The 24936-nt window shown below is 40.9% G+C and overlaps 1 protein-coding gene across 8 annotated transcripts in view; it reads right to left on the minus strand.

Moving 5' to 3' along the window:
* The window catches only part of TNS3 (tensin 3), a 241833-nt gene that overhangs the window by 175313 nt on the left and 41584 nt on the right, over positions 1-24936 (minus strand). For 5 of the 8 annotated variants that reach the window (XM_075052341.1, XM_075052340.1, XM_075052339.1 and 2 more), the window contains exons 2-3: positions 17182-17226; positions 2267-2378 (exon numbers count right to left, since the gene is read on the minus strand). In XM_075052341.1, coding sequence (XP_074908442.1) covers positions 2267-2378; positions 17182-17226 — 157 coding nt within the window. Of the gene's footprint in view, positions 1-2266; positions 2379-17181; positions 17227-17479; positions 18042-24936 lie in introns of those variants that run through there. The other 3 variants (XM_075052342.1, XM_075052349.1, XM_075052343.1) reach the window with 2 other exon arrangements.

The following is a 24936-nucleotide window of genomic DNA, read 5'->3' on the forward strand; positions in this document are numbered from 1 at the left end:
TGAAGGCTTTTCTTCTCCCTCTCCTCCCCCCATTGCCAACTTGCTCACTTTCATTCAGCCACATCAGGGAGAATTTACCAGAAGCAGCAGCATCAGGATTTGGCTCTGAAACAGCTAGTTTATTTTTCTTCATATTAATAGAGTTTCACAGTACTAGGGTACATTTCAAGTACTGCAGTGCTGGCAAGGGAACAGACAACTTTTAGTTCCATCTTTTCCAAAAGTCTGCTTTATAAAGCCCATGCTGTAAGTTAAAATACAAATGGGTTCTTATTAAATTGGAACTACTTGGAGTCGTCACTTCAGTCTGTGCAACTCCTGGTGCTCCCATCTCACAGGTAAGTATCAAGCAACTAACAATCAAAATGTACCAGCACCAAAGAAGGATGGTGGGTCTGCCTGGTGCTCACATCAACAGAAGGGGCTGCGTGATACTATCAAGGGGGTCCTTCTGAAAATCGCACCCAGAAACCTAGAGAAAATTACCCCAGACAGACTTAGATATGGGCATGGATGTATCATAGCCATGAACGTATTGGTTTGGGGAGTGTGTTGGAGAGATCCCAGTAGGACTGCTTGTAGTATTTTAGTTTCTCAGGTTTTTTGGTTTTCCTGAAAGCTTTTTTCCTTGATGGTTTGAATACATATGAATTTTGCTTTCTTCCTGATATTTTGAACCATGTATAAACGCTAGCCAAAGAGGTGTTAAATTACATTGGCATGTACTGTTAGTTTCTGTATTTGAACCCAAGCTATTACATTGGGGCAAAAGGAAAACTTGCTCAGACTCATCCTAACCTCTGACCTGTTTAAAAGACATACGGTAAAGCTCTTAGCACCTTTGGTAGGTAAGCACACTGACACAGCTTTTGCGAATTTGTGACTTCCAGCTCTGGGCTGTGAGAACTCAAATCCAGAGCAAACTGGCAAATATTTTTTTCTATTCCCACCCCCAAGGCCTTTCCCTTCGAAGTAGTGATTCTTTCCTGCTACAGCGCTTTTTACACTGAACCTGATCAAGAGGGTCTTCAGGCAGTTCCTTCACTAAGCAGGCCTCCTTCCAACAACTCTATTTCTTCTAAGTCGAAAACAACTAAATCCTAACAACTTCGGAACCAACCTCCAGAAGGACAGACAGAAGAAATATGTTAAAGAAATACATACAGAATTACCACTCCTGTGATGATAACTGTAATGCTGAACAAGCGAGGCACTTTACATTTAGCTGCTCATCTGCAAAGTCTGCACTTTTGCTCAGGAAATGGCCACATGCCTTCCACGTCCAAATCTCTCACCTCCCTCTCAAACCCTCAGAGGGATCCTAAGATATGTCTGAAGAACATGGGGTGGGGGGGAGAAGGAGATCCATCTAGAACTGGGAAGTGGTACAAACACCTCTAAGTGAAAACAGCAACTACGCTTCAGATGAAGAAACAATAGCATTCTCTTACTAGGAGGTAAACCACGCATGCGGCAAGCACAGACTGTTTTATTAACATGGAGTAACAGGAGTTGAACATTAACCAGGCCAAACCAGTACCAGGGATCGAAACCAAACCCCTAACCCTGCACAACTTGCAGAAAAGGACCTATTGAGCTTTCCTAAGATTTAATTCCGCCACAGGTATCCCACAGAGAAGAGGCGAGGATTCTCATCCCTACACAGCAAGGGAGAAGAGTGAGGGAAAACAGCAGTAAGGAGCAGGCAGCAATGCCAGCTGAGTCTCTGTAGTCTGTACACCCGGGAGCACGATCTTGCTATTGTTTCTGTGAGTGATTAGACTGAAGGACTAAAGATTAGACAGAGCATAATGCAGCTGGAAAAATTAAAGTAAATAAATAGATGGCTGCTCTTGTGAGTTTTTGCAAATTAATGCAGAGAAAACCTTCATGCCTCAGTGAACGAGGCTCACACACTTCCTCATTTGGAGACTGAATTCCAGAGGCATCTGTCACCCACTGTGCACACATCACTCACATGCTCCTCAGAGAGCCTCCACAGGCATTGCTTTATTCTGGAACCTGCCTGAATAGCACAACAATAAAAACACATCACTATAAAAGCCCAATTACCTACTACTGAACCCCACTCCCCAACAAAAGCAGGGAACATTATTGTACAAAGGAAGGAAATAAACCAAGGTAACATTTATACTTAGTCCAGGGGGTATTCCAGAAACATGGATTCCTAGAAACTTTTACATTAATATAAAATTGATTTCCTTTACACAGCAAGAAAGTAAACAGCACATTATATGTTACTCACCTCTGCAGGAAATGCCTTGGCTATCAATTACTTGTTTGCAGATTCCACAAATTTTGGATTTCTTAAAAGACTTGTTTTTGAAGGTGTGAGACCTTGAAGCTGTTTCTTGAGGCTGAAAGCAAGGGGAATAACATCAGACCTTCCCTCAGCTTTTGAGTCATATTTTTAAGTGAAATATAGACAATTTTAAATTAAATATAACAGTAGTGTGTCAGTAGTATAATAGCAGTATGTCAAAGCACTCGGTCTCTCTCTCTGATCCTCACTCTTATTGAATAACACAAACTTTCCACTCTCAGGTGTGGGATGTGACAGAGTGTGAGGAACCTCTCGCAGTGTCTGTGTCCTGATATGCAAGACATTTTAAACCATAACTTCAGATTTCACTCTATGACTTATTTTTTAAGAGGAAATACAGAATAATCTCTATGAGATGAACCAACAACCTTCCGACCTAAGGTCTTAGCTACATAAAAACTTGTATTGGTTCAGCTTAAACTGGTTAAAAATAACATAAGTAATGCCCTATCACAATAGCCAATTTAAGTCATCTGGTGCAGAAGACAGCTCCGGCTTTTCATTCAATAAATGAAGAGCATCCAAGTAAGCTGGCTTTGGCACAGATTGCTAACTTTAAAATCACTTTTGCTTCTTTCATGCATAAGAAAAGTGCACTAGTTTAAAGTAACATATTTCCACAGCATGTCACAGTAACTGAAATATCCTGTTAAAAATGTAGCGCAATAATGAAATTTCTAACTGGGGACAGAACTGCACAAGTCAATACCGTATATGCGATGGATATTATATGGCTTCTATAACTTAGGAAACATTTAGGTAACACAACAGAGGAGGATACCAAAAGCCTGTGAGAGAGTCAGTACCTCCTCTGGAAGGGTGTAACAACCTTCACTTCCATTAGCAGACTTTTTGGAAATATTAGTTACCTATTCGAAAACAAAAGCACATTTCGCCAGACCATGAAGCTCCCCAAAGAATTCTTCACATTCCTCATTTCACATTTGCACCTTACTGTCCTTAAAGTCAGCACTGCAAACGGGGAGCAACTGGAGCTCAACACGTTGAGCAACTCAACGTGCGGCTTTAGGCAAAACGTTTATTGTCTCCAAAAACGTCTACAACGCAGCTGCTCCGCAGGCACAGGAACAGCCATAAAAATCAATGTCGCCTTCCAAGTACTGCCTCCACATTGGCCTACCCAAAACACCAGAGGATCCCTGAGGAACGCAAACGGCGGCGACTGACCACCCTGAGCAGGCCTGGGTGCTCAGAGGCCATGCTCACTGGTGGGAACGTGCAGTCAGCCTGATCTTGAGAACAGCTTCGGGAAACATCGTTGGCCTTACCCACAGTGTAAAGCCACGATAATTAACATACTTCCGTAAACACCACAGTAGAAATTACTTAGGCTGAAGGAATGAAACTCAGGCTGGACTCTCAGGAAAATCTTTCCGCCAGTGAAGCGTATTAATCAGCAGAAATTAGTGAGAGAAATAGTAGAATGGCCCACATCCTCAAAAGGTTGAAGCAGGGGATGAAACATCCGAGAAATAAATTTGAATTGTAATTACAATGCTTCATTAGTGTGGTGGGTTGACCCTGGCTGGACGCCAGGTGCCCACCAAAGCTGCTCTATCACTTCCCCCTCAGCTGGACAGGGGAGAGAAAATATAATAAAAGGCTCATGGGTCGAGATAAGGACAGGTAAGGATCACTCACCAATTACTGTCATGGCAAAACAGATTCAACTTCAGTAAAATTAACTTAATTTATTGCCAATCAAACCAGAGTAGGGTAATGAGAAATAAAACCAAATCTTAAAACACCTTCCCTCCACCCCTCCCTTCTTCCCAGGCACAGCTTCACTCCCGGATTCTCTACCTACCCCCCCAGCAGCGCGGGGGGGGGGGAACAGGGGTTACAGTCAGTTCATCACACATTGCCTCTGCCGCTTCATCATCCTCAGGGGCAGGACTCCTCACACTCTTCCCCTGCTCCAGTGTGGGGTCCCTCCCATGGGAGACAGTCCTCCACGAACTTCTCCAACGTGGGTCCTTCCCACAGACAGCAGTTCTTCACGAACTGCTCCAGTGTAGGTCCCTTCCCACGGGCTGCAGTCCTTCAGGCACAGACTGCTCCAGCGTGGGTCCCTTCCTTGGGGTCACAAGTCCTGCCAGAAAACCTGCTCCAGTGCAGGCTTCCCACGGGGTCACAGCCTCCTTTGGGCACCCACCTGCTCCGGCGTGGGGTCCTCCCTGGACTGCAGGTGGAGATCTGCTCCACCGTGGACCTCCCTGGGCTGCAGGGGGACAGCCTGCCTCACCGTGGTCTTCATCACCACGGTCCGCAGGGGAATCTCTGCTCCAGCGCCTGGAGCACCTCCTTGTAGCGTTCGCTACATATCAAGGTGCCATGATTAGATCACGGGTCGGCCCGGACCAGGGAAAGAGACAGATAACACACACAGTGTGAGCGCCAACTTCTGCCTTTTATTGCACAGTTAATTCCTTTTATACTAACAAGGGTAGGCAGGATTACAGATTCGTCATAAGGCTGCGACTAACCCTCCGTCTTTCCGTGACATCGCGAGATCTTCTGAACGCCGAACCCTACACCTCCTCCCCCTCCTTCTGCACTGACCTGGGGGTCTGCAGGGCTGTTTCTCATACATGTTCTCACTTCTCTCTCTGGCTGCAGTTTCTGTGCCCGCTGCAACTTTTTTCCCTTCTTAAATATGTTCTCCCAGAGGCACTACCACTGTTGCTGATGGGCTCAGCCTTGGCCAGCTGTGGGTCTGTCTTAGAGCTGGCTGGCATTGGCTCTGTTGGACATTGGGGAAGCTTCCAGCAGCTTCTCACAGAAGCCACCCCTGTAACCCCCCACTACCAAAACCTTGACACACAAACCCGATACAATTAGACACTTCAATCACTCACTGTAGAAGTCCATCACAAATTCCCCTGTATCCCCCACTGCTGACATCTGCAATCTATTTTCAGGTTAAAAATAGAAAGATGTTGTCAGAATTATGATTCATATTAAAAGTAAACAATAAAGAAAAAAACAGCTAAACTCCAGTGTTATGTAGGAACATACTTGATGGCAAACAGATCAAATTTATTACTTTCGAAACATCTCTGTCATGATTGGGCTTTTTGTGTTTGAAAATATGGGAGATGTTTTTGAAGAAATAGAGGTCTAGAAGGAAAAAAAAGTGTCACTGCATCCAGGTAACTTCACTAATCTGATGTGAGGAGGTTCTGTGCCATAATGGGTTCAGGCACCGTGCCCAAAGAGCTGAGAGTCCTTCATCTCCACTGCCTCTTTTATGTAAAAAAATAAGCAATGCCATCATCTCCACTGGTTGCTGCAGCTTCTCTGCTTTTTAGATATATAGACAACAAAAAAAGAATTCTCATTTTAGATTTTATCCACTCTTCTTCCCTGCAGATTTCTACTTCTGGCTAAAGTTTACAGGACATGTCTGTGAGGCTCTGAAAAGGACAGTTTTGCAGAGCTTGCAGTTTTGAAGAAATTCACAGATAAATTTCACAGAAAGTTTATTCTGTATCCAGGCCCACGTCTCCTTATTTCCTACCTCCCAAACACTTCTTCACAAGCTTTGATGCTTGCACTTTTCCAAAGCAAGACAACTGTCACGAGAACTCACTGTTTAGATACTGGAGTTTAGTGTAAGTAGGGCTTGACATTAATTGATCAGCTAGTCAATCTGTCCAAGTCATTTGTAATGTAAACAAAGTCATTTTCCTCTGCAGAATTTTGGAAATATTCTGCAATGCAGTCTTGGCATCTGAATTAAAAATATGCATTTTTTATTCCCTGTTGTTCACTTCAAGTACGTTCCACTACTGGAATTGGGCTCTCCAAGCAATTCAGTTAAACAGTTAATTTAGGAGATTCAGTACTCGCAGCTGTTTATACAAGAACTCTGCATAATCTACTGTGAAACCTAGAGGAGCCTAGACCAACGTTTCTTTCTTGTCACCTGGTACAGCTTTTGTGGTTCTCCACTAAGGAAGATGCCAAGGAAAAAGAAGGAAAGGAGAAAAAAAAGAAAAAAAAAAAGCGGGGGGGGAGCAGAAGGAAGGCAACCCTGGCAGGCAGCAAGCAATGCTACTTTCATGAGGCTCAAGACTGGAATCTAAACTGCATGTAATTGTTAGGAGCAAAAACTGGAAGAAAACAGTGCAGAACCACAGGTTACAGACTGAGTTTTTGCCCGAGGAAGAGGCTGTAATTATGTCTGGTCTCAAATGGTAGCATTATGAAACTCTCTTTTGTTTACCACACAAGGAAATATTTTTGGTCATGCTCTGCTCTCTGTGGCACACAGAAATCTAATGAAGCTGAAAGTTTATCCCAGACTTGCATCAATATAACACAGCAGACTGTGTAAAGATTTACATCTTTAGCTGGGCATCCTCAGCTGTGATGAATTTCAAATACTCCTCATCACTGAGTATTTTCATTATGTAGCAACATGCTGATCATCATCAGATAAAAAATTCACAGCAACTGTGTCAAAGACTTTTGAGACACATAACATTTTGAGAAGAGAAAGGCAGTTTACATAAAAAAAAAAAAGAAAAAAGCTCTCCAGGTCTCAATTAAGCCAATACAGACTAAAGCACTCAAGATACACAACCTGGGTTTTGGCAATACTGATACAGCAATTCCTCATTGGCAGAGACTTAACACTGGTTCATTATATCTATGGAAAAGGCATTCACAGTATTATTCCCAAATACCATACTACATCATAACAGTTAATTATTCAATGAAGAACAGAACAAAGCAATGTTTATTTCAACTTCATGTTTCCAACATGTAAACTGCAATTGTTTATGTAAACTGCAATGGTTCATTCTTTACAAAGATAGTCACAGGGCTTAGATCTTCTATCAAGGAACCAAGAAAATATTGTAAAATTAAACCCGTTTAAATAATCTTCCAGTAAAGTGTATAACTATATTCACATATGTGCTCAAAAATAATAATAAAAAAATAATCAAACTTAGCTGATCATTTATTACTTCTACAGAATCAGTTCCCTCCAAAGTCAGAGGCAGTGACTAAATTATACTTATGAGGAAATAAAAGTCTCAACAATTAAGGCTTTTTAAATTAAATCGTTAATTCCAGACATTACTCTAGGTGGAGGAAAAAAAAAAAAAAAAAGGCCAAAACCTGTTTGTACATTATTTTGCTATCTCCAAAACTTGTAACAATCCATGTCGTGTATTCCAGCTAAGAGAAAATTATAAACATACATGCAAAGCCCCATAAACTTTCCCTATATCAGACTCTACTCCTGCTGAATTTTACATGGCCCATAAAAACCCTCTTAGTACAGCAGCAAATTCATATAAAGCAAAGATACGTTTTGTTCACCTCCCGTCCACGCTTATGCAAATATGATCCCTTTTCCCTATCTGCTCTCTAAATAACTTACCAACCAATACTGCAGTCTCCTGGGACTCTGTGCATTTTTCTACTCTCCAAGGTAGCTTTAAATCCACTGGCTGATATAATGCTTTTGACTATTATTTTAAATACATGGAGGGAGGGGGTAGTAGTGTATTAGCAGAATGCGTATTTCACCACCTTTTATGGGCTAGGGAAATGCCCATTGGGGATGTCCAAAAGAAAGTTCAAATAAGGGATGACTGAAAGTAGACTCCATGAAAAGGCTGAGCCCCAGTTAAAAAACCTTTGCAAAACTAAGCCATGTATCTATTGCTGTAAGATTGCTCCAAAAATAAATCACATTACTAAGGAAAAAACAGCACAGCTAACTGAGGGGAATGCCAGACAACTCACCCCGATTCAGCCCTTTCTGTTAAGGTTACTTGTCATTACTTCTGTCACCTCCCTACTTCCTCTCCTCCCATCTCTTGCACGAAGTCTGCACAGCAAAAGTCCCATGATTTCTGCACAGTTACTTAGAGCTCCCATGGAGAAATCGAAGAATAAAATCCCATCAGGTTACCCGCCATTCCCCATAACTAGTATTCCTGAAGCAAGTACTGATGAGACAGGACTGCCCACAGTATTATTGATAACACAAAATAGTTTAGAGCTTTTCTCTTCCCTCCCTGTAGTAAACAGCATTGTTAACTTTCCTACTCCTGAACCAGTGTTCCACGTTTGCTGCAGGTTTCATTTCCAGAAAAATATTTAAGAGTGTCTACCATGCATACAGGCCAAGTAATAGGATTTTACCCATCTACCCTCTAAAATGGCTTTTAAAACAACAGGGCTGACCACAACTTTTTGGTAACTATAAAAAGTGATTATATCAAAAGCCTCACTCACGCAAGGACAAGATGAATGTACAATGAGAAATTTTCCAGAAATAGCAAACACCATAACACATGAGATTCTCTGCAGCTCTTCCATATGAGAATAATTTCTCGGAAAACATATTATTGCTTTAAAAGTAACACAGTATTTTAGCCAAATGACATCAACTGAACACATCACACACATTTAAGTACATACACAACTACCACCGGTGAATATACAAATTCTGCAGAGCCCATGCCGCATGACAAGAATATGGGACAGTGGCAAAAAGTGAAAACCACCAAAGGATTTTTACACAGACAGAAATAAGACATTTCTGGCTGTTTCACTCACATTCAGAGATTATTTCTGCAGTGACAGACATAGCACACGCATACATATGTATTTACGCACACAATAAAATGTACACAAAAAGCTAGTTATACTACTATGGCTACCATTTACTACTACCAAACAACTTCACAGGGAGTGCAAAGACAATATTTGTGAAACACCCCATTTACTCCCCACTCATTTGAGGCATTTCACAGGCAGACAGGCAAGCAGCCCAAGCTAGAGAAGAGAGATCTGACTTAGGATCATGCAGCCTGAGCTGGCAATATCCCTCCCAGTGGAGTCTGCTCCTGACTTGTGACTCAAGTCAGGGCACATGGAGATGTTGGTGAGGAAAAAAATGTTCAATTGAACCACCTGAGTAAAGTTCATGTCAAGAAGAAAAAGAACCCTACGATTTGGTAGTATGAAATTGCCTTTCTGTATGAGCATAAAGGGCCAAAGAATATCAGAAAATGACAGAAAGAGTACTTTTTTCCCCCTTATTGAAAATATTTGGTGCTATAATTTTAAGCAGCAGAAGCCTTTGTCGTTCTCAGACAAAAGAAATCAGGGGTCTTCACTGTTTTAATAAAAAACTGCCTAGGTACCAGGGTTTCAAAGCTATATGCTTTTCCAAAACAAAACTGAAAATGAAGTTTCTGTCTAAATGACCTTACAGGACTTATATAGATTTAAAGAGGTCAGAGATGGGCAAAGCACCTACATTCAAGATTTACTCAGTGCATCAACAGCCAACTGCAGAAAATATGGATCAAAACATAAGGTATGCCTTACTGGGTCAGCACACCATCCATCTCACCCACCCAAGCATTTCATTGCCATGTCAAAAGGAGACAATTCAAACAGAGCAAGCCAGCCCTGCCCCTTCTGTGTCCTGCTCCCTCCATGCTCCTGCTGTACCAGGGATGCTGGAAGGTCCATCCCTGACCCATTCTCTTAGTATCTGCTAGTGGACCTGTTTTCCACTAATTTTGTCAAATTCTGCTTTGAACATGCTGGTACTGTCTGCCCCATGACCTTCTGTGGCAGCAAGTTCCAGAAGGTCATACAGCAAGCTCCAGAAGGTCATACTCCCCATTGCTTAAAGTACCTTCATTTGTTCATTTTAAAGTGAATGCCCACCAGTTCTGACACTTGTTAGTTTCTGCACTGTGGGACTGCATAACTGGTTCTGCCTAGTTCAACCTACCCACCATCTTTATGGTTTTGTAAAACCCTATCATATACCCCCTAAACTCTCCATTTTCCAAAATGAAGAGTCCCAGTCTTTTCAGTCTCTTCCCAAAATGCAGCTGTTCCATCCCCTTAACCATTTCAGTCATCCCTTTCTGCACATGCTCTCCTTCTACCACATGCTTTTATACCTGTTGGGACCTGATACATAAAGTTTCAAAGTTTCAAGTTAACAGTTGAAAAGAAAAGGATAGATTTGCTCCACAGCCCATTCAACTCACACAGCCTAGCACTTGGGTCTCTAGATCTAGATTTCCAGGTATAGCTGCTTCTAATTCCAGCTGCCAGAAAAAACACATTGGTCGTGAGCCAAAAGGAAAATTGTACTGGCTCTCGCACACAAAGCTTTTCATCTTAGCTGTCTCAGTTACAGCTCTGAACTAGTAAGTTAAAAGCCAGACAGACACAAGGCAGTGCAAGATGCAATAGAGAAGCAGCAGCAGCACAAACCTTGTCTGCCACAGGGTTCTGGAACAGGGGGCTTCAGCTTCAGTCACCCTATCAAGTGACCTGCCTGGAGGTAGCCACGACTGAACATAATAGCAACTTCATCCCTCTCTAAGAGACCAGACCTATTCCTCATGTATGATGCTTTCATGCCACATACATTTACATTTGTCATTTGTAGTCAGTTCACCTTGGAGGAGGTCCTTCATCTAGATCTTGAATTGCACATGCTCTTCTCAAAGCTTTAAATTCTTGAGACAAAGTGGTATCAGCTTTCTTTGAAAGATGGTTTCCACAGGATGCAGGGGTAATGTAAGAGAGTAAAGTGTTTGGAAAAGACTGATCATCAGATAAATCTCTCTCCCCACTTTAAAGACTGTGGTTGGCCACCTAATACTTTAAACAACATACAGGAACTTTTTCGTATTTGCTGTTTTCCCAGACAGTTTCAAGTCCTTCCCCTTATGATCTGGCTGAGATTTCAGTCCAGAAAACAACAGATCCAGGTCTGCCTAGAGGTGGGTGACACCTGCTGAAGAAAAACGGCACCTAAGGGGGTCCGAGTGCATGCCCATTAGCAGCCCCAACATTCCTTCCAGCAGGATGCAGGCAGAGCAGCACACCGGCTGGAAAAAGGCAAGAAGGCTGCCTTTCTCTGGCCAAATCCTCACTGCTCTCCTTCACCCAAATGTCCCTAGGCATCAATCGCCTGTAGAGAGCAGTGGTTCATCCCCTCTCCTCCCAGCAGGAACAAACCAGGGGGGCCTGTGGTCACTCCTCACTCGTAATGTAAAATAGCAGCAGCTCTCACATTTTTCAATTTCATCAACTCTTTGCATTTTTGTTTCACCACCTTCACTTCTCCACTGCACATGAATCTGTATTGGTGGAAAAGCAATTAGGAGACAGATGGAAAGTCCATTAAGACAATCGTTACTCCAGACACTGGAAAACTTGTCTTTTTCATCCTCATCTCATTGGCAAACCGACACTTTGTTCTGTGTGGGAAAATACTGTACAAAGGAAATGTCTGAAAGCAGCAAAGGACTATGTGCATCATGAAAGCTCAGTGTTTGTCAATGGCTTTTTTCTTTTTTTGTTAAATGAACTGGCCTTGACATCTCTGAGGCTACAACACTGCTTTTATTACATGAAGACTGGAACTCCCACATATTCAGAACTAGACATCTGAAGACTAGAATTCACATCTTTAAATAACAGGGGGGAAAAGGCTATTTCTGAATATACCTGGTTTATCTTCAGTTCACAGAAAAAAATGTTGAAGGGCATAACAAAAGTAAAAATTCAGAGACATCAGGTGTCTACCCTTGACACCTGACAGTTAAATTTTATTTTTTTTTTTAAATCATCTTCACCTAGAATCTCTAATCAAATCTCCTTCCACTGCAGATGAATTCTTGCAGGTACACAAAAATGATGTACATGCAAACTACATGCTTCTATGCATATTTCCCCCCTCTGTCCTGACAGTCCCTAAGGAACCTGTTTACAAAAGCAGCAAATAGACAAAGGACTGCAGCAATGCACAAACTAACCCTCCTATGACATGATGCAGTTAGTTACAAGGACAAACACCAGACAGCTACCAAGAGCTATGTCTCATAGTAAACAATTTCTGGTATGATAAGAACAAACCAGATATAAAAAAACAAAACCAAAAACAAAACAACAACAAAAAAACCCACACAACACCAAAAACAACCAGGCAAGTTACCAAAATCTGCAAAGCAAGTGGAGAAAGGGAGAGCAGAAGCAAAAGAAGAGGTCAGACTCAGGCTAGCATAAGGACAGACAGCAGCAGCTGTGTGCCAGAACACTGCCCAGGAAAAACAGCTGAGAGGGATGAAGATGCATGTCAGTAAATCAGTCACTGAGAAATGGAAGAAATATTATTAATACTAATACTACTAGTGCAGTGAATAATTTTAGCAATTCCTTACAGGCTAATTTTGCTACACAGCTTGAGCTTTGCTTCTTACCCTCACAATCCTACTTGAGACAGGTGTGCTACGCTAATACATACTCAATTTGGCACTTCAAGTTCATGCAGGTACTCTGTCAGCACAGCTACCTTTCAGACATATCTTCTGTTTCCCCCCATCCTCCAGAGAAAGTCAGCATCCAGGCTAGAAATACACACAGGTAAGCAAGCTGATAGTTGCACACTTCATATACACACGCATTTAGCAGGTGCTGTCCTAAGGAAGCATGCACACTGAAAGTACATATATCGGGGAGGTATCAGTCATCAGTCAGGATCTGCCTTCTGTAACGTCACTACTTTACATCTTCAAGAAATAGAAAATAACATGCTTTCCAAGTCTACACGAAAATGTCATTAAAGGTGATTCAGTAGGATGGAAAAATGGCAACTTCAGTTCACTCTCCTCCTCTCCCCACACACTACTTTATTTCAACCCAGGCTATCAGTGTGGCTCTTGGGACCTACTAACACAGACAGTATTAATGACTCCGTGAAGTCTACCTGGCGTTTGTACTTTGAAAGGCTAGAGTTACACTAAGCAGGGAACGTAGTGCAGACCAGCATCTGTGGCCAGAACACCTTCACTCAACACCTACGCTCCCCACCCCAAAGTATGTACTCCCATTTATTCCCCTAGCCAGAAGCAATAGTATTCCAAACACTCCTGGTTCAGTATGTAAACAGCTCTAATTAAACATGCTATCCCATACAGATTAACATCTCCACTAATGATAGTAACTCATATAGAAAACAGCACTCTGTGTGTATGTGTGTGTATATGACTGGAATTATGTCCTTAACTATTTCTTCATTTTATAAAGTTATCTTACTTCATACAGTTAAGACTGTTCCAATCAGTAATCTAAACCAATACCTTTTATAAAACAACTTATAATAGGCACATTTTCTGCACTTCATTAAACCTGCAGATCCAAAATTTTTGGCATACAGAATTTTGTATTCAGTAATTTAAGAAGTGGGGGAGAACCCAATGTGGAACATAAAAATCTTCATTGTGCATTTTTGGGTGGAACTTCCTTTCTTTCATAACATCTAGTTTCACTTTTTTTTTGCTATTTTACTGAAACTTTGCCTTTTTTTTCCCTCCATCAAGTTATAGTCAACCATTTTCAGGAAACAGAACCAAAACTAGTATTACACAGACTTCTACAAAAAATTCTTATAGGATAACGTGAGTGCCACTCCAAAAATCAGAAATGTTTACTCAACAACCCTGCTCCAGGATGTAATTTCATTACTTTCATCGGACAGCAGACAACTTGTGGTTAGCCATTTATTTTGTATTTTTCCTGATGTTCCTGTGTAGTCTTGTCAGATCAATCTATGGGAACACAAGCTGATGAAAAACGTTGTACTTGCAACTGTAGATTTTGCACACCTTCTATTTATTTTCCTCTCTTATTACCAGATTAGTTGTACCGACCACTCTGAACACATCTCTCAAAGCATTTATCATGTGATAACAGTATACCAAATCAGAAAGTCTCAATCATGTTCCCATATTGCTACTAACCATAGATGATATTGTACGGAGTCTGCACTCACCTAAGCCCTAAGAAGCAGATCAGAGGAAACTTTGAGAGAGCAAAGGCTAGTACTAGGTAGGTTTGTATTTTTACTGAAGAACATGAACAACACACAAAAAGAAAAACAAACAAACAAAAAACACACACCCAAGCAACAGTGTCAAAACTTCCTCGTTAAACCTATGATTCATACTACAACACCACTTTCATGAAGCACAACTATTTAAAAAATGCTACGGAGGAATCAAGGTTAGCCTGATGGCAACAGATATATCGGTCACTGCGGCAAACAGCAAAAAAAGGCTCCTCTTCTGATTATCACGCTGCTTCCAGCTCTAACCATCCTTTCCACTCCGGTACCTGAAGCAGTACTATGGAAAACAGGCTGTTCAGGCTCTGGCAGACATGTCTAGCACAAGATGCAGCCACGCTTTGCCATACAGAAAGAGAAAGCACTCGCCCTGTCAGATTCAAGCTTTGCCTTTGAGAGGAACTCACAGTAAATGTATTAAATTATATAATGTTCAGTTCACATATGCATTCAGATGTTTGGCCTGCAGCTCTGAGAATAAGAAAAATTCAACAGCAAAGCATACCATGTTACAGAAAAAGAATGCATCTACAGCAAGCTTGTCATCATAATTACACCTACTTCTGCTGAACTGCAGATTTTTATACCTAAAAAAAATTTAAATTAAGTTACCCTTACCTCCACCTTATTATTGTAACCATTTTCAAAGTCACTTCAATCCCAGCCTGGAGATAGGATAACACCCTTGCCTGCCTGTCTGGACAGTTTCCACCTTTCCGATTAGCTATTCCCATTCACACGTTAACCTCTAGTAGGAACACAAGAAAATAGCCATCTTGACAAATGACTTCAATTCTGGTCACTGACTAGTGCAGGCTGCTAGTAACTGGGAGCCCTGTGTGCTCCCACCCAGCCAGGAAAAGATTTGTTGCTACTGGCCTGAGGCTTGGAACTTCAATTCCCCTCCTCTGCCATTTGAATGAACCAGGATAATGTAAAATGGCTTAAGCACAAGGATCACATTCAGCTACAAGATCTAAAGCTCTTGTGGAAATCAAACACAATAGACATTTATAAAGTTATTATACAGTGCCTGCTCTGTAGCTGATTAACTTGCTCACTCACCCAAGGACAAATAGTTAAACTATTATGTTGAAAAAAACAGTTACATGAAATGCAACTGTTACTTAACTGACCTGGTCCTTCCTTGTAGCTCAAAATAACTATTCACTTCCAATTTCCAAATAACTATCCCAGTTATTTCCCTGGCACTAAAATCAGGGTCTCTTATCACAGTGAATAAAGAAAAGCTCACTAAAACGTATGTTGAACTTAACTTTCATGATCCTTTTTAAAGGCTCCAAGAATCCACCTGAAACCCTAAATTCTTCCTTCTAATGACCAGGAAGCTCCACAAACCCTTACTCTTCTTATCAAATACTCTCCCATTGCATCGGTATCACCTTATCAGGGTTCTTTGGTTTCTATTCTCTTGTCTGTTGCACCAAGGGTACCTTCATATTAGCACAATGGAAAAGTAATCTGTTCTCTCCACCTTCTCTCAGAACAATGACAATTTCCTTTAAAGCATTTGTAATTTTCACTCTATTGTAGCTCAGATTTATTTTCTTGCACTTTTAGAGAATTTAATTCATTATCACAAGTTACTGCTCCCTCTGCCCCCCAGAAAAAAAAAAAAAAAAAAAACAAAAAAACCAACCAAAAACCCCAAAACCCGCAGCATTCCTAGCACAGATTCTTCAAATAAAGCAAATTTCTAGATCACAGCAATTTCCAAGAGTAACAGTCCCATGGTACAATTGCCAAAACCTGAAATAATTTCATGGGACAACAAAATACAAGTGAGACTAGAGAACACTCATTTCAAAGTCTCATCCTGGTTCTGACATCCAATTGTTCCAGTATGTTCTTCATTATTACAGAGCACATCATGTAGTATATCAATATTGCTACTGAAATCGAATAGAGCTTCTGAAGTGTCTTCACTGCTTGGACATGTTTGCAGATCTGTTGACGAGGCAGATCTGCAAGTTTGTATTTTTATAAATGTTGTGAAGAGAAGACACAAATACTGTTTTTTCAAGACTTGACATGTATCTCTGAGTGTCTATTAATGAAGAAGAGGTAATCTTTCAAAAGAAAGCTACCAAGTCTCAGTCTAGCCAAAAGTATTAGTCAGCAGGTACGCATCACTCAACAGATTTCACTCAAAATGCCACAACGGTCAGAAGTTTTACTCTTTCAAGATCTTTGATCTGGCAAAGTAGGCTTCTTCACAAGCAGCAAGCCATTTGACAAAACCAAGCAACTAAGTGCAATCAGCGATACCGCAGCATTGGGCAAATACAACCTGCAAGTGTACAGTTAGCTATTCAAGATTTGTATGTGGCTTTTTAGTATTATGTGACTTTCCTCATATAACGCAGTTCAGGGCAGCAAAACCTGTTAAATTTTCAGTCTTTGTTGTTCAACCTGACACTATATATCACTGCAGCCCTTTCCCTCTCCTTTACAGCAAATGTACAATTCCCAAACGAGAACCCACTTTTCCACAAACACATAAAGCCTTATTGACCAAACCACAGTCAGAACATACACTGTTCTCCCAAGCAAGAGCATATACAAAAGAAAGGGAACAAGTGAAACAGAGAACAACTGCCTCTTGCTAGCGTTCTTTCAGCAAAAATTTATAATCCCTTAATTTTGCCATTCAAACAAACCTGATGCCTCCAGCCATGAAGAGCCTAGAGCCTGTTTGCTTGTTTTATTTGTTAATTTTCATTACACACAAGGCTTTAAGGCAATAAAATTGTTTATAGGCTGCAACCCTCAGTAGCAGAGAAACCACAAGGAATTCACAGATGTGATTACCTTCTTCCAAGTTAAAAGCACTACTTCAGAAACATCAGCATATAAAACGGGTTGAATCGCTGAGGAATGAACATACCTTGGTTTGTCCACCAGCCAAATCTCCAGACGAACTGTTGTCAGCCTGGTTTAAACAAAGGGTTGCTTTAATTAGTGAAATATTACTAACTGACAGGGCAAATTCCAAAAATACTTCACTACAATTAGAAACCTTTCCCCCCCCCCATTAAAACAATTTTTAAATAGCATTTAACCCCTACATGGCCACATGGGTGTGCTCTAAGTATACCCATTTCTCCTCTGTACATCAAACAACAGTTAAGTAAGCAATATAAATGTTTCCCAAAGCATCTGAAAAAGCTTCCCAATATTATTACCAGAGGATGAAGGCAACTTTTCATTTTAGTCCTGTTTCAAATCCCACTGGGACTGAAGTTCTTCCAGTCTTGCTCTGCACTGAGTTTAACGGGGGGGGATGCATAGAGGAAAGCGAAATGCCAAATGACTGTTCAAACCAGTTTTCAGTTCAGATTAAGTTCAATTCACAGCTTATTACTAAATTGACTGTAGTTGTCACCTTCCCCTAGATGCAATTAATTTCCCATCTTTTCACTTTATAGAAACTGTTCAGTTATTCTTTCACCACCTTGAGCAAGCTAACAGGCCATGGTCACCACGCGCCCATGAGACTCCAACCTGTCCCCACAGAGTCCCCCCCACAACCACCAGCGTGTTGTGTTTATGCACAATAGCAACTTGAGCTGCAGAAATCAAAATTTACTGCTGACAGAACAGGTAGTAAGACATCAATACCAGCGCAGATCTTTCTGAACAAAGAAATATCATTTTGCAAGCAAATAAAGGGTGGAGCTTAGTATTTTTTTCTTAGAACAAGTGATAAAATCCTTTAAAGTTAAGCCAAACCAAACCCTGGGATTTAGTAACCTGAACTACTGTACTCTACACACTCAAGCATGACAAATTCAATCTTTTCCATGCAAAACATGCACATATACACAAGATATTAATTGTATAATACCTGTATAACAACATAGAGATGCCCTTTTTGTTCTTGCTGCTTGCATGTGCTGCATGTACAGACAGATGCCTTCAGACTAAATGAAATGTCTTGTCATAATGACATTTTGCAGAAAATTTAAGATCCTTCTATTACTCTCCTTCTGTGTTTAACTGTCTGTCTGTGACTGAACGTGGTCACAGGAATGTCCTCCATGAAAAGGAGAGGACAGCTTATAGACTTCTCAGTTTATGTGAGGTATTCCCCAAACGTAAGGCTCCCTGAACTGACATTAAGATTTGATTCATGCAACTCAGTGTTCCAGTGACCCCAGTCCCAGGCGGGAAAGGTGATCCTGCAAGGTCATCTAAGTGAAAATTTCTAGCAGAATCAGACCACCTGGAATTTAGGCTTACACTTACAGTTGTCCAACTCATGCCATTATTTATAGCAGCCATAATTTCCAAGCATTACAGCCAACAGGAGCTTGTGTAGCTTATAACCTACAACAGTGCTTACTCACATCGTGACCTATGCTACAACTTCCTCTTCACTGTTGACTGATCTATCTAAATCTAGAAGCAAATAATTCCAGAGATGGCAACATGCAGCCATCCTCCAAGGACCTCCACAGATCCTCATATCGAAAGTCCTGATATCTAACAAAGTTCTCAAAAAACTCATTTTTGCAGGTATTACACAGTTAGTTTTCTTTCATGCACTCAACTTGCTTTAGTCATGAACAAAAGCTGATGAGACATTTATTAAGAAAGCAATTCAATCATTAGGAGCCACTTAATGCTCCTGTAAAATGGTGGGATTTGTCAATCTTTTTTTTTTTTTCTTTTTTTTAAACAGTACCGTATCACCTATGGAAGTCAAGTGCAAGACCTCTCAGACATAAAAAAACCCATGCTTTACTTGGTTTACTCAAATTTAACCTCAAATGCACAAACTCCTGCTAGCAGAGGCCTAGCCACCAGCGGGTGACAAAAAGTCACTTTGAGTTCAGGGGGATTAAATTGCCCCCCGAGTTTCTTTTTAAAAGGCCTCTGTGACGTGGGTGAGAAGAGTCCTTGTACTCTTTCCTCAGGACCCCAAAGCAGCCAGAGTGAGCCACCAACTACAAAAGCAGAGAGACAAGGGAATAGTGTTGCATCTAATCAAAACTGAGGACAGACTTCAATTATTCATCCTGGAATGTGGCCAGACCCCTTGGTCAATCACATTTATGAACAAAATTCAGAGAGACCTTAAATAATCAGAGAGAGAACTGCAACACTCCAAGCCAAAGCAAGCCCCTAAAATCTCTAAATGTAGATGTAGAAACAACATGGGGAAAAATTCCACTAAATAATACTATAAGCTAATGCCAGGAATCTGGCTGTTACGTGCTGCTATTTTCTATCTTGAACAAGAAATAAAATCTTCACTTGTGTCATGATATACCCTCACAGAGACAAAAAGTTCCAAATGACACATGCGCACACACAAACCTTTCCAAGGCATCTTCTGGGGTGGGGGAAGAGGTAGGAGATCAAATCTCTCTGTAACCTGACCAGTGCTATCTTACCTGCAGGACAAGCACCCAGGCAGAATTCTGAGAAAAACCAGTGTGAAGAAAATCCTGATACCTTTGGAAAATCTTGACTTAAAAGAGCAACTTGAGAGGAGGCAGGACAATACGAGTTCAACAGAACACAAGTTTAACCATCTTTAATAAGTTTGGTTGAGAAACAGAGCATAATACTTGATATCACCAAACCCTTGTCTACCTTCAGGTCACTTACATACATACAATCATTCCTACTTGTATTTAAGATATCTGAAGTTGAAATAAACAAGAAAACCTGATGATGCTCGTGTTTAACTATTGTGGATTATCAATGAAGAAAACTTTCCTAAACTCACTGAGGTTTCTACACAGTATCTATGTCCTACAAGCAATGACAGCGTTACACACTGAGGCAGAGGGGAGGCTGAGAGCGCTACTGAGCAATTTTACTTCCCTCATCCTGCAGAATACATGGTGTTCTGGATGCAAACACAGATTAGTGGCCATTTCTTCAAGAATCATAGCTTAAATAATGAGTTGTGTAGCCTTGCTTCCCATCTACGTTTTTCTTGCATTCCCTCTATCTAGTCTGGAACTCCAGCTCAGCAGACAGAGAAATGTCTTCCTGCAGGCAAGAATGAACAATCTCTCCCCAATTACACAGCCATGTGTGGGCTATGAGCAATTTTCCAAACATAAAAGGAAGGAGGGAATTTGCTATCCATATATTAACAAGCTAAAACAAGCCAACCTGCAGATGGAAAGGATCAAAGTGTCTGTTTGAGTCACCTCAAAATTAATCCCCTCCAGGAATGTTCACCACCTCCCCCCCACCCCCCAACATACACACACACACTACGTCCCCCCAGTCCCTCCCAGAGCAAAAAGTCAAGCTCAAAGAATGCATCTAGTTCTTTCAGATTAATATGATACTCCCCAGAATACACACCCCCTCCTTTTCTCTTTTAAAGAGTATGGTCTTCCCCCTCCATCCCGAGACGTGCACACACAGATAGCTGAGACAATTTTATCCCCATTGTCTATCAAACAATGATACTATGCTTCAACAAAAAAATTCACTGCAGGTTCAGGTTGGAAATGGTACCTGCATCACACCGAGATATGACTGTCCCTTCCAAATGCTAAAACAGCAAAAGTAATATTTATCATCCAGACCCTTTGAAGCAAATTTGCTTTATAAACAGGAAAAAGTGAATGGGAGAAGCTAAAGATATTAGGAAAAGCAAATATATGCATTATGACAGGTAGTTCTTCTAGTATTTCCAGGATATTGTTCACATTTGAGCTGCCACTGCTCAAACCTATTTTACACAATACCTTAGTTAGATGTCAAAAGGGCATCTGTGATGTCAAACTCTTCTAAATCTTTCTTTTAGGGAAGCTGAAAACTACCATGATTTGGAAAAGGCCTGAAGAGATTCTTTTTCTGCTAAACTATGGACAAAAAAAGCTACATTCGTCCCCCAAAAAGCCTAAAGAAGTTCAGTCTTAGCATAAACGGCCCAGTTTCATTCCTACAGAAGTGTCAAAATTCCCATTTTTCACAAGAATTGTTACAAACAGGAAACCTAGTAGCTGATGGGGTTGGTATGAGCTACAAGAGTAACATTAATACAGGCGATTCTCACCACATCCGAACACTGGCCAGGTTAAGTAGGCAATGACACTGGGAGTTTACAAGCAAATCTATCCTGCTATCACCCACGTTACATCCATCAGCTCCACTATACTGAAGAGTATATAATTTGGGAAATTGCCACGTACAGAACAACACGGCTCACTGACAAGCAGCATCAGTTGCTCCAACAACACATGAAACAACACGAGTTGTGCCAGGCAGCGTTAGTAGGAAGGAAGCGATGGACTGGGAACAGGGGCTTTACTTTCAAATTCCACCTGCTAAATCCATCCCCGGGCTTTGAAGTTCTCTCATTTCATTACCACTCACAAGTCTGCCACTGCCTCCTCTGCAGAGAGACTATACACAAAATTAGATAAAAGGGAGCTAACACACAAACCATTTCAGCTACCATCCCGCCATTTCGATCTTGGAAATGCCAAAAATGGAGATACCAGTATTTTTAAGACTGGGATGATGTGCAGCTAAGTAACTTTGAGAAGGCATGTAAACTGTCCAGATACCACAGTAACATATAATGTAACAGATGGGAAGGAAGGTTAATATATTTGTGCATGAACATACTTGATATGTCAGCAGTAATCCAGTTTCACTACACTTGCAAAGAAAGCTAGCAATAAAAGAGGAGGTACTCAGAGGACTGGTTTCTAAAATCATATCACATTTTTGGAAGCACTGCTGTGTATATGAGCACCAGAATTAATAGAAGAAAAGGTTTGGTTTTTTCTTCAGTGAGCTAGTATATTTCTCTTTCCCCTTTGGAAAGATTCAGTCATTTGGATAGGAAACATTTATATACAACTATTCACGATTAATCATAATCTTGTTGCTACAACAAGGGTAACTAATAGAATACAGCAAACCTTAAAAAAATTATTCAACTACAAATAACGAAGAGAAATACAAAGGGCATCTTGAAGTGCTTCACCACCTGGTATAGACCTTATAGCCAAATAATATATTACTCTTCAGAGTATCTTGCTGAAGTCTGTATGTGTAAAGTTCATCTGCCATTGCCCCACACCCCCCCAATTTATTCATTACAAAAACCTCACCCTAAAAATTAAATCTTGATTCCTAGGAAGAGACAAATAACTAAAAAAGCCAAAACAGAATCACAAAATGCTCCTTCTACTCCTGAAGTACAGAACAGTCTGGGTTAAACAAAACATAACTCAGGTCTGCCAATTCTTAATTTCTGTCAACACAAAGGCAAAACAGCATATGTAGACTCTCTGGCCCCAAAGCGATCTCAACTGTTGCATTTCCCAGGAACTCTATATTCAAAGACCTGTGCAGGTTGAAAATATCACCCCAGAAATGCTCTTTCCTTTCTTCTCTAGGCCTTTTCATACCACTTTTATGCAGGAGTATTTTCATTTTATCTCTGCTTTCCCACTGACCACCTCTCTCTTGAATACTTTTTCTCTTGCTGAATGCTGCTCAGCAATAATTACAATACCTAGGAAATTTTCCGTGCCTCTAGGCAACGTGCCTGAATCTGTGAAATCCTCCGTTTGTATTCCTGTAACCTCAGTCAGTTGAATTCACGCTTTTCCCAATCATTAGATTTCTTAACTAATGGATCCATCTACACCTGAAATAATTCATTTTATGAGCCATATCACATTGAAGTTGCACTCAATCTTCACGTGAGTGTAACACTTTTCTTTCAAAAAGTGCAGGAGAACTTCAGTTCTGAATACAGTATGTCAGAATTACTTGAATTGAAACTCCCGAATCTATTAGCATATACAGCAAATTTCATGGCCATGGTAAACAAGTGAAACTGGTGCCCAATTTAGTGTCATTAAGAAATAAATGGAGCAAGTTCACCACTCTTCAGAGAGCTGTCAAAAGATAGCTAATGACTCATAGAAAACTTTTATTTGCTCTGTACACATGCTTCATTTCCCTTACCACTTCAAGTACAAAGTGAAAAATTTTGCCTGCTTGAATACTCCTAATCTATTTTGAAATGTTTTTCCTTTCTCAGCTCTACAGGTCTTCAGAGCACTTATTCATTAGGGAGCAACTACAAATAACCATAGCAGCACCTACATGGGTAAACCAAAGCAAATAAACTGAACAACCCAAAAATGTTAATACAGGCAATGCTCCCTCTACAAGCAAACTGTGAAAGAAGCATCCATTTCCTTGAAAGACTTGAAGCAGAAATTGTTCCAGGATGTCCAAGAAAGGAATGACATTCACAATACTCAGAATGGAAGCTGAAAGCAGAGGAACACAACTCAAAGCTCATCAAAGTGCCATCAGCTAAGAGAAACCGCATTTTCCCGCTGGCAAGGATCTGATTCTCAAGAGTAACAAGGCCCTCCAGCTCTCATCTCTTCCTAAACTCCAAGCTTAAAAGGAACCATGAGGGCTTTCTGCTCATTAGGGGCTTGCCCACACCTATTAGCAGAACTGCCCAGTCTCCCCAGCAGCACACTCCACCCGGCCTGCCGGCGGGCAGAACCCTTCCCTTCCTCTTCTCCCACAGCAGCAACTGCTCTACGTGTGGGATGCACAACTCCACCTGCTTAAGCAACACCAGGCATCACCATGCAGATGGCACCCGAGAACCTGAAGTTGCTTTGCAAGAGGTAGGAACGATTATTGCCTCCAGAGAGACAGAAAATGGATCCCAATGAGGCTGAGTGTCAAACTCTCTCACGGTGTATCATCTTACATTTCAAGCTATGTTACTGATTACAATATCAGCATGAGTCAGTGACACGGAGAACGTGTAACAGTAAAATCTGTTTTGCTTGAATTTCAGCCCTGTGGTCCAACCATTAGTCACCATGTTCTTTAAAAATAAAATAAAACCAATTTTAAAAAAAAAATCTATTAAAAGGAAGAGCCATGAAACATAAGTAATACCAGCTCAGTCTAACCATGTTTTCTATTAAGCAGAATAATTATGTTTTCATAAAATCTCACACCTGCAGAGAAAACAGTTTCACTTAAAAGCACACAGATAAGGCACTAACCAGCTCAATTCAGTGTTTATACAAAGTGTTAATTCATTAAGCTAGGGAGGACAAGGTGCTTTCCCCTTCTCAAATGAGCACAAGCCATTTAAAAACAATTCTCAGTGATGCTTCTGATTATTTATCAGTTCCTTCTGGCAACATGTTTCTTTAACCACACTGTCACTGACTATTTTGATACTATTATCTTAAACTAGACTATGAATCAACATTTCAGTCCTGGTTTTCCCCAGAAGCACTGTTCTGTACTTGCAGATTCCAGATGTCACAGCTGAACACAGCCACTCTTTCCCAATTAGATCCCAAATTTTCTTTCTTGGGGAGTAGCACACTCTCTCCTGCAGGCCATAATCAGAGCTGGGGTGCCACATGACCTAGTCTCTATGTTTCAGGAAAGGTCAGCTTGTTGACAAGCTTTATGCCCCTAACGTACAAAAAGAACAGCTATTATCTCTTCAGAACAGAGTGAGCATCTGCATTCCAAAATAAAACTGAGAGTAACAGCATGCACACACACAGGAAACAGCCAAAGTGTTTCAGTGACATAGAAATAAAAAGTTAAAAAGGAGTTTTTAAAAATTATTGTTTTCTTCCTTTGCGCAGCA

Source organism: Buteo buteo, chromosome 20, assembly GCF_964188355.1.
Source record: "Buteo buteo chromosome 20, bButBut1.hap1.1, whole genome shotgun sequence".
NCBI classification, from domain to species: domain Eukaryota; kingdom Metazoa; phylum Chordata; class Aves; order Accipitriformes; family Accipitridae; genus Buteo; species Buteo buteo.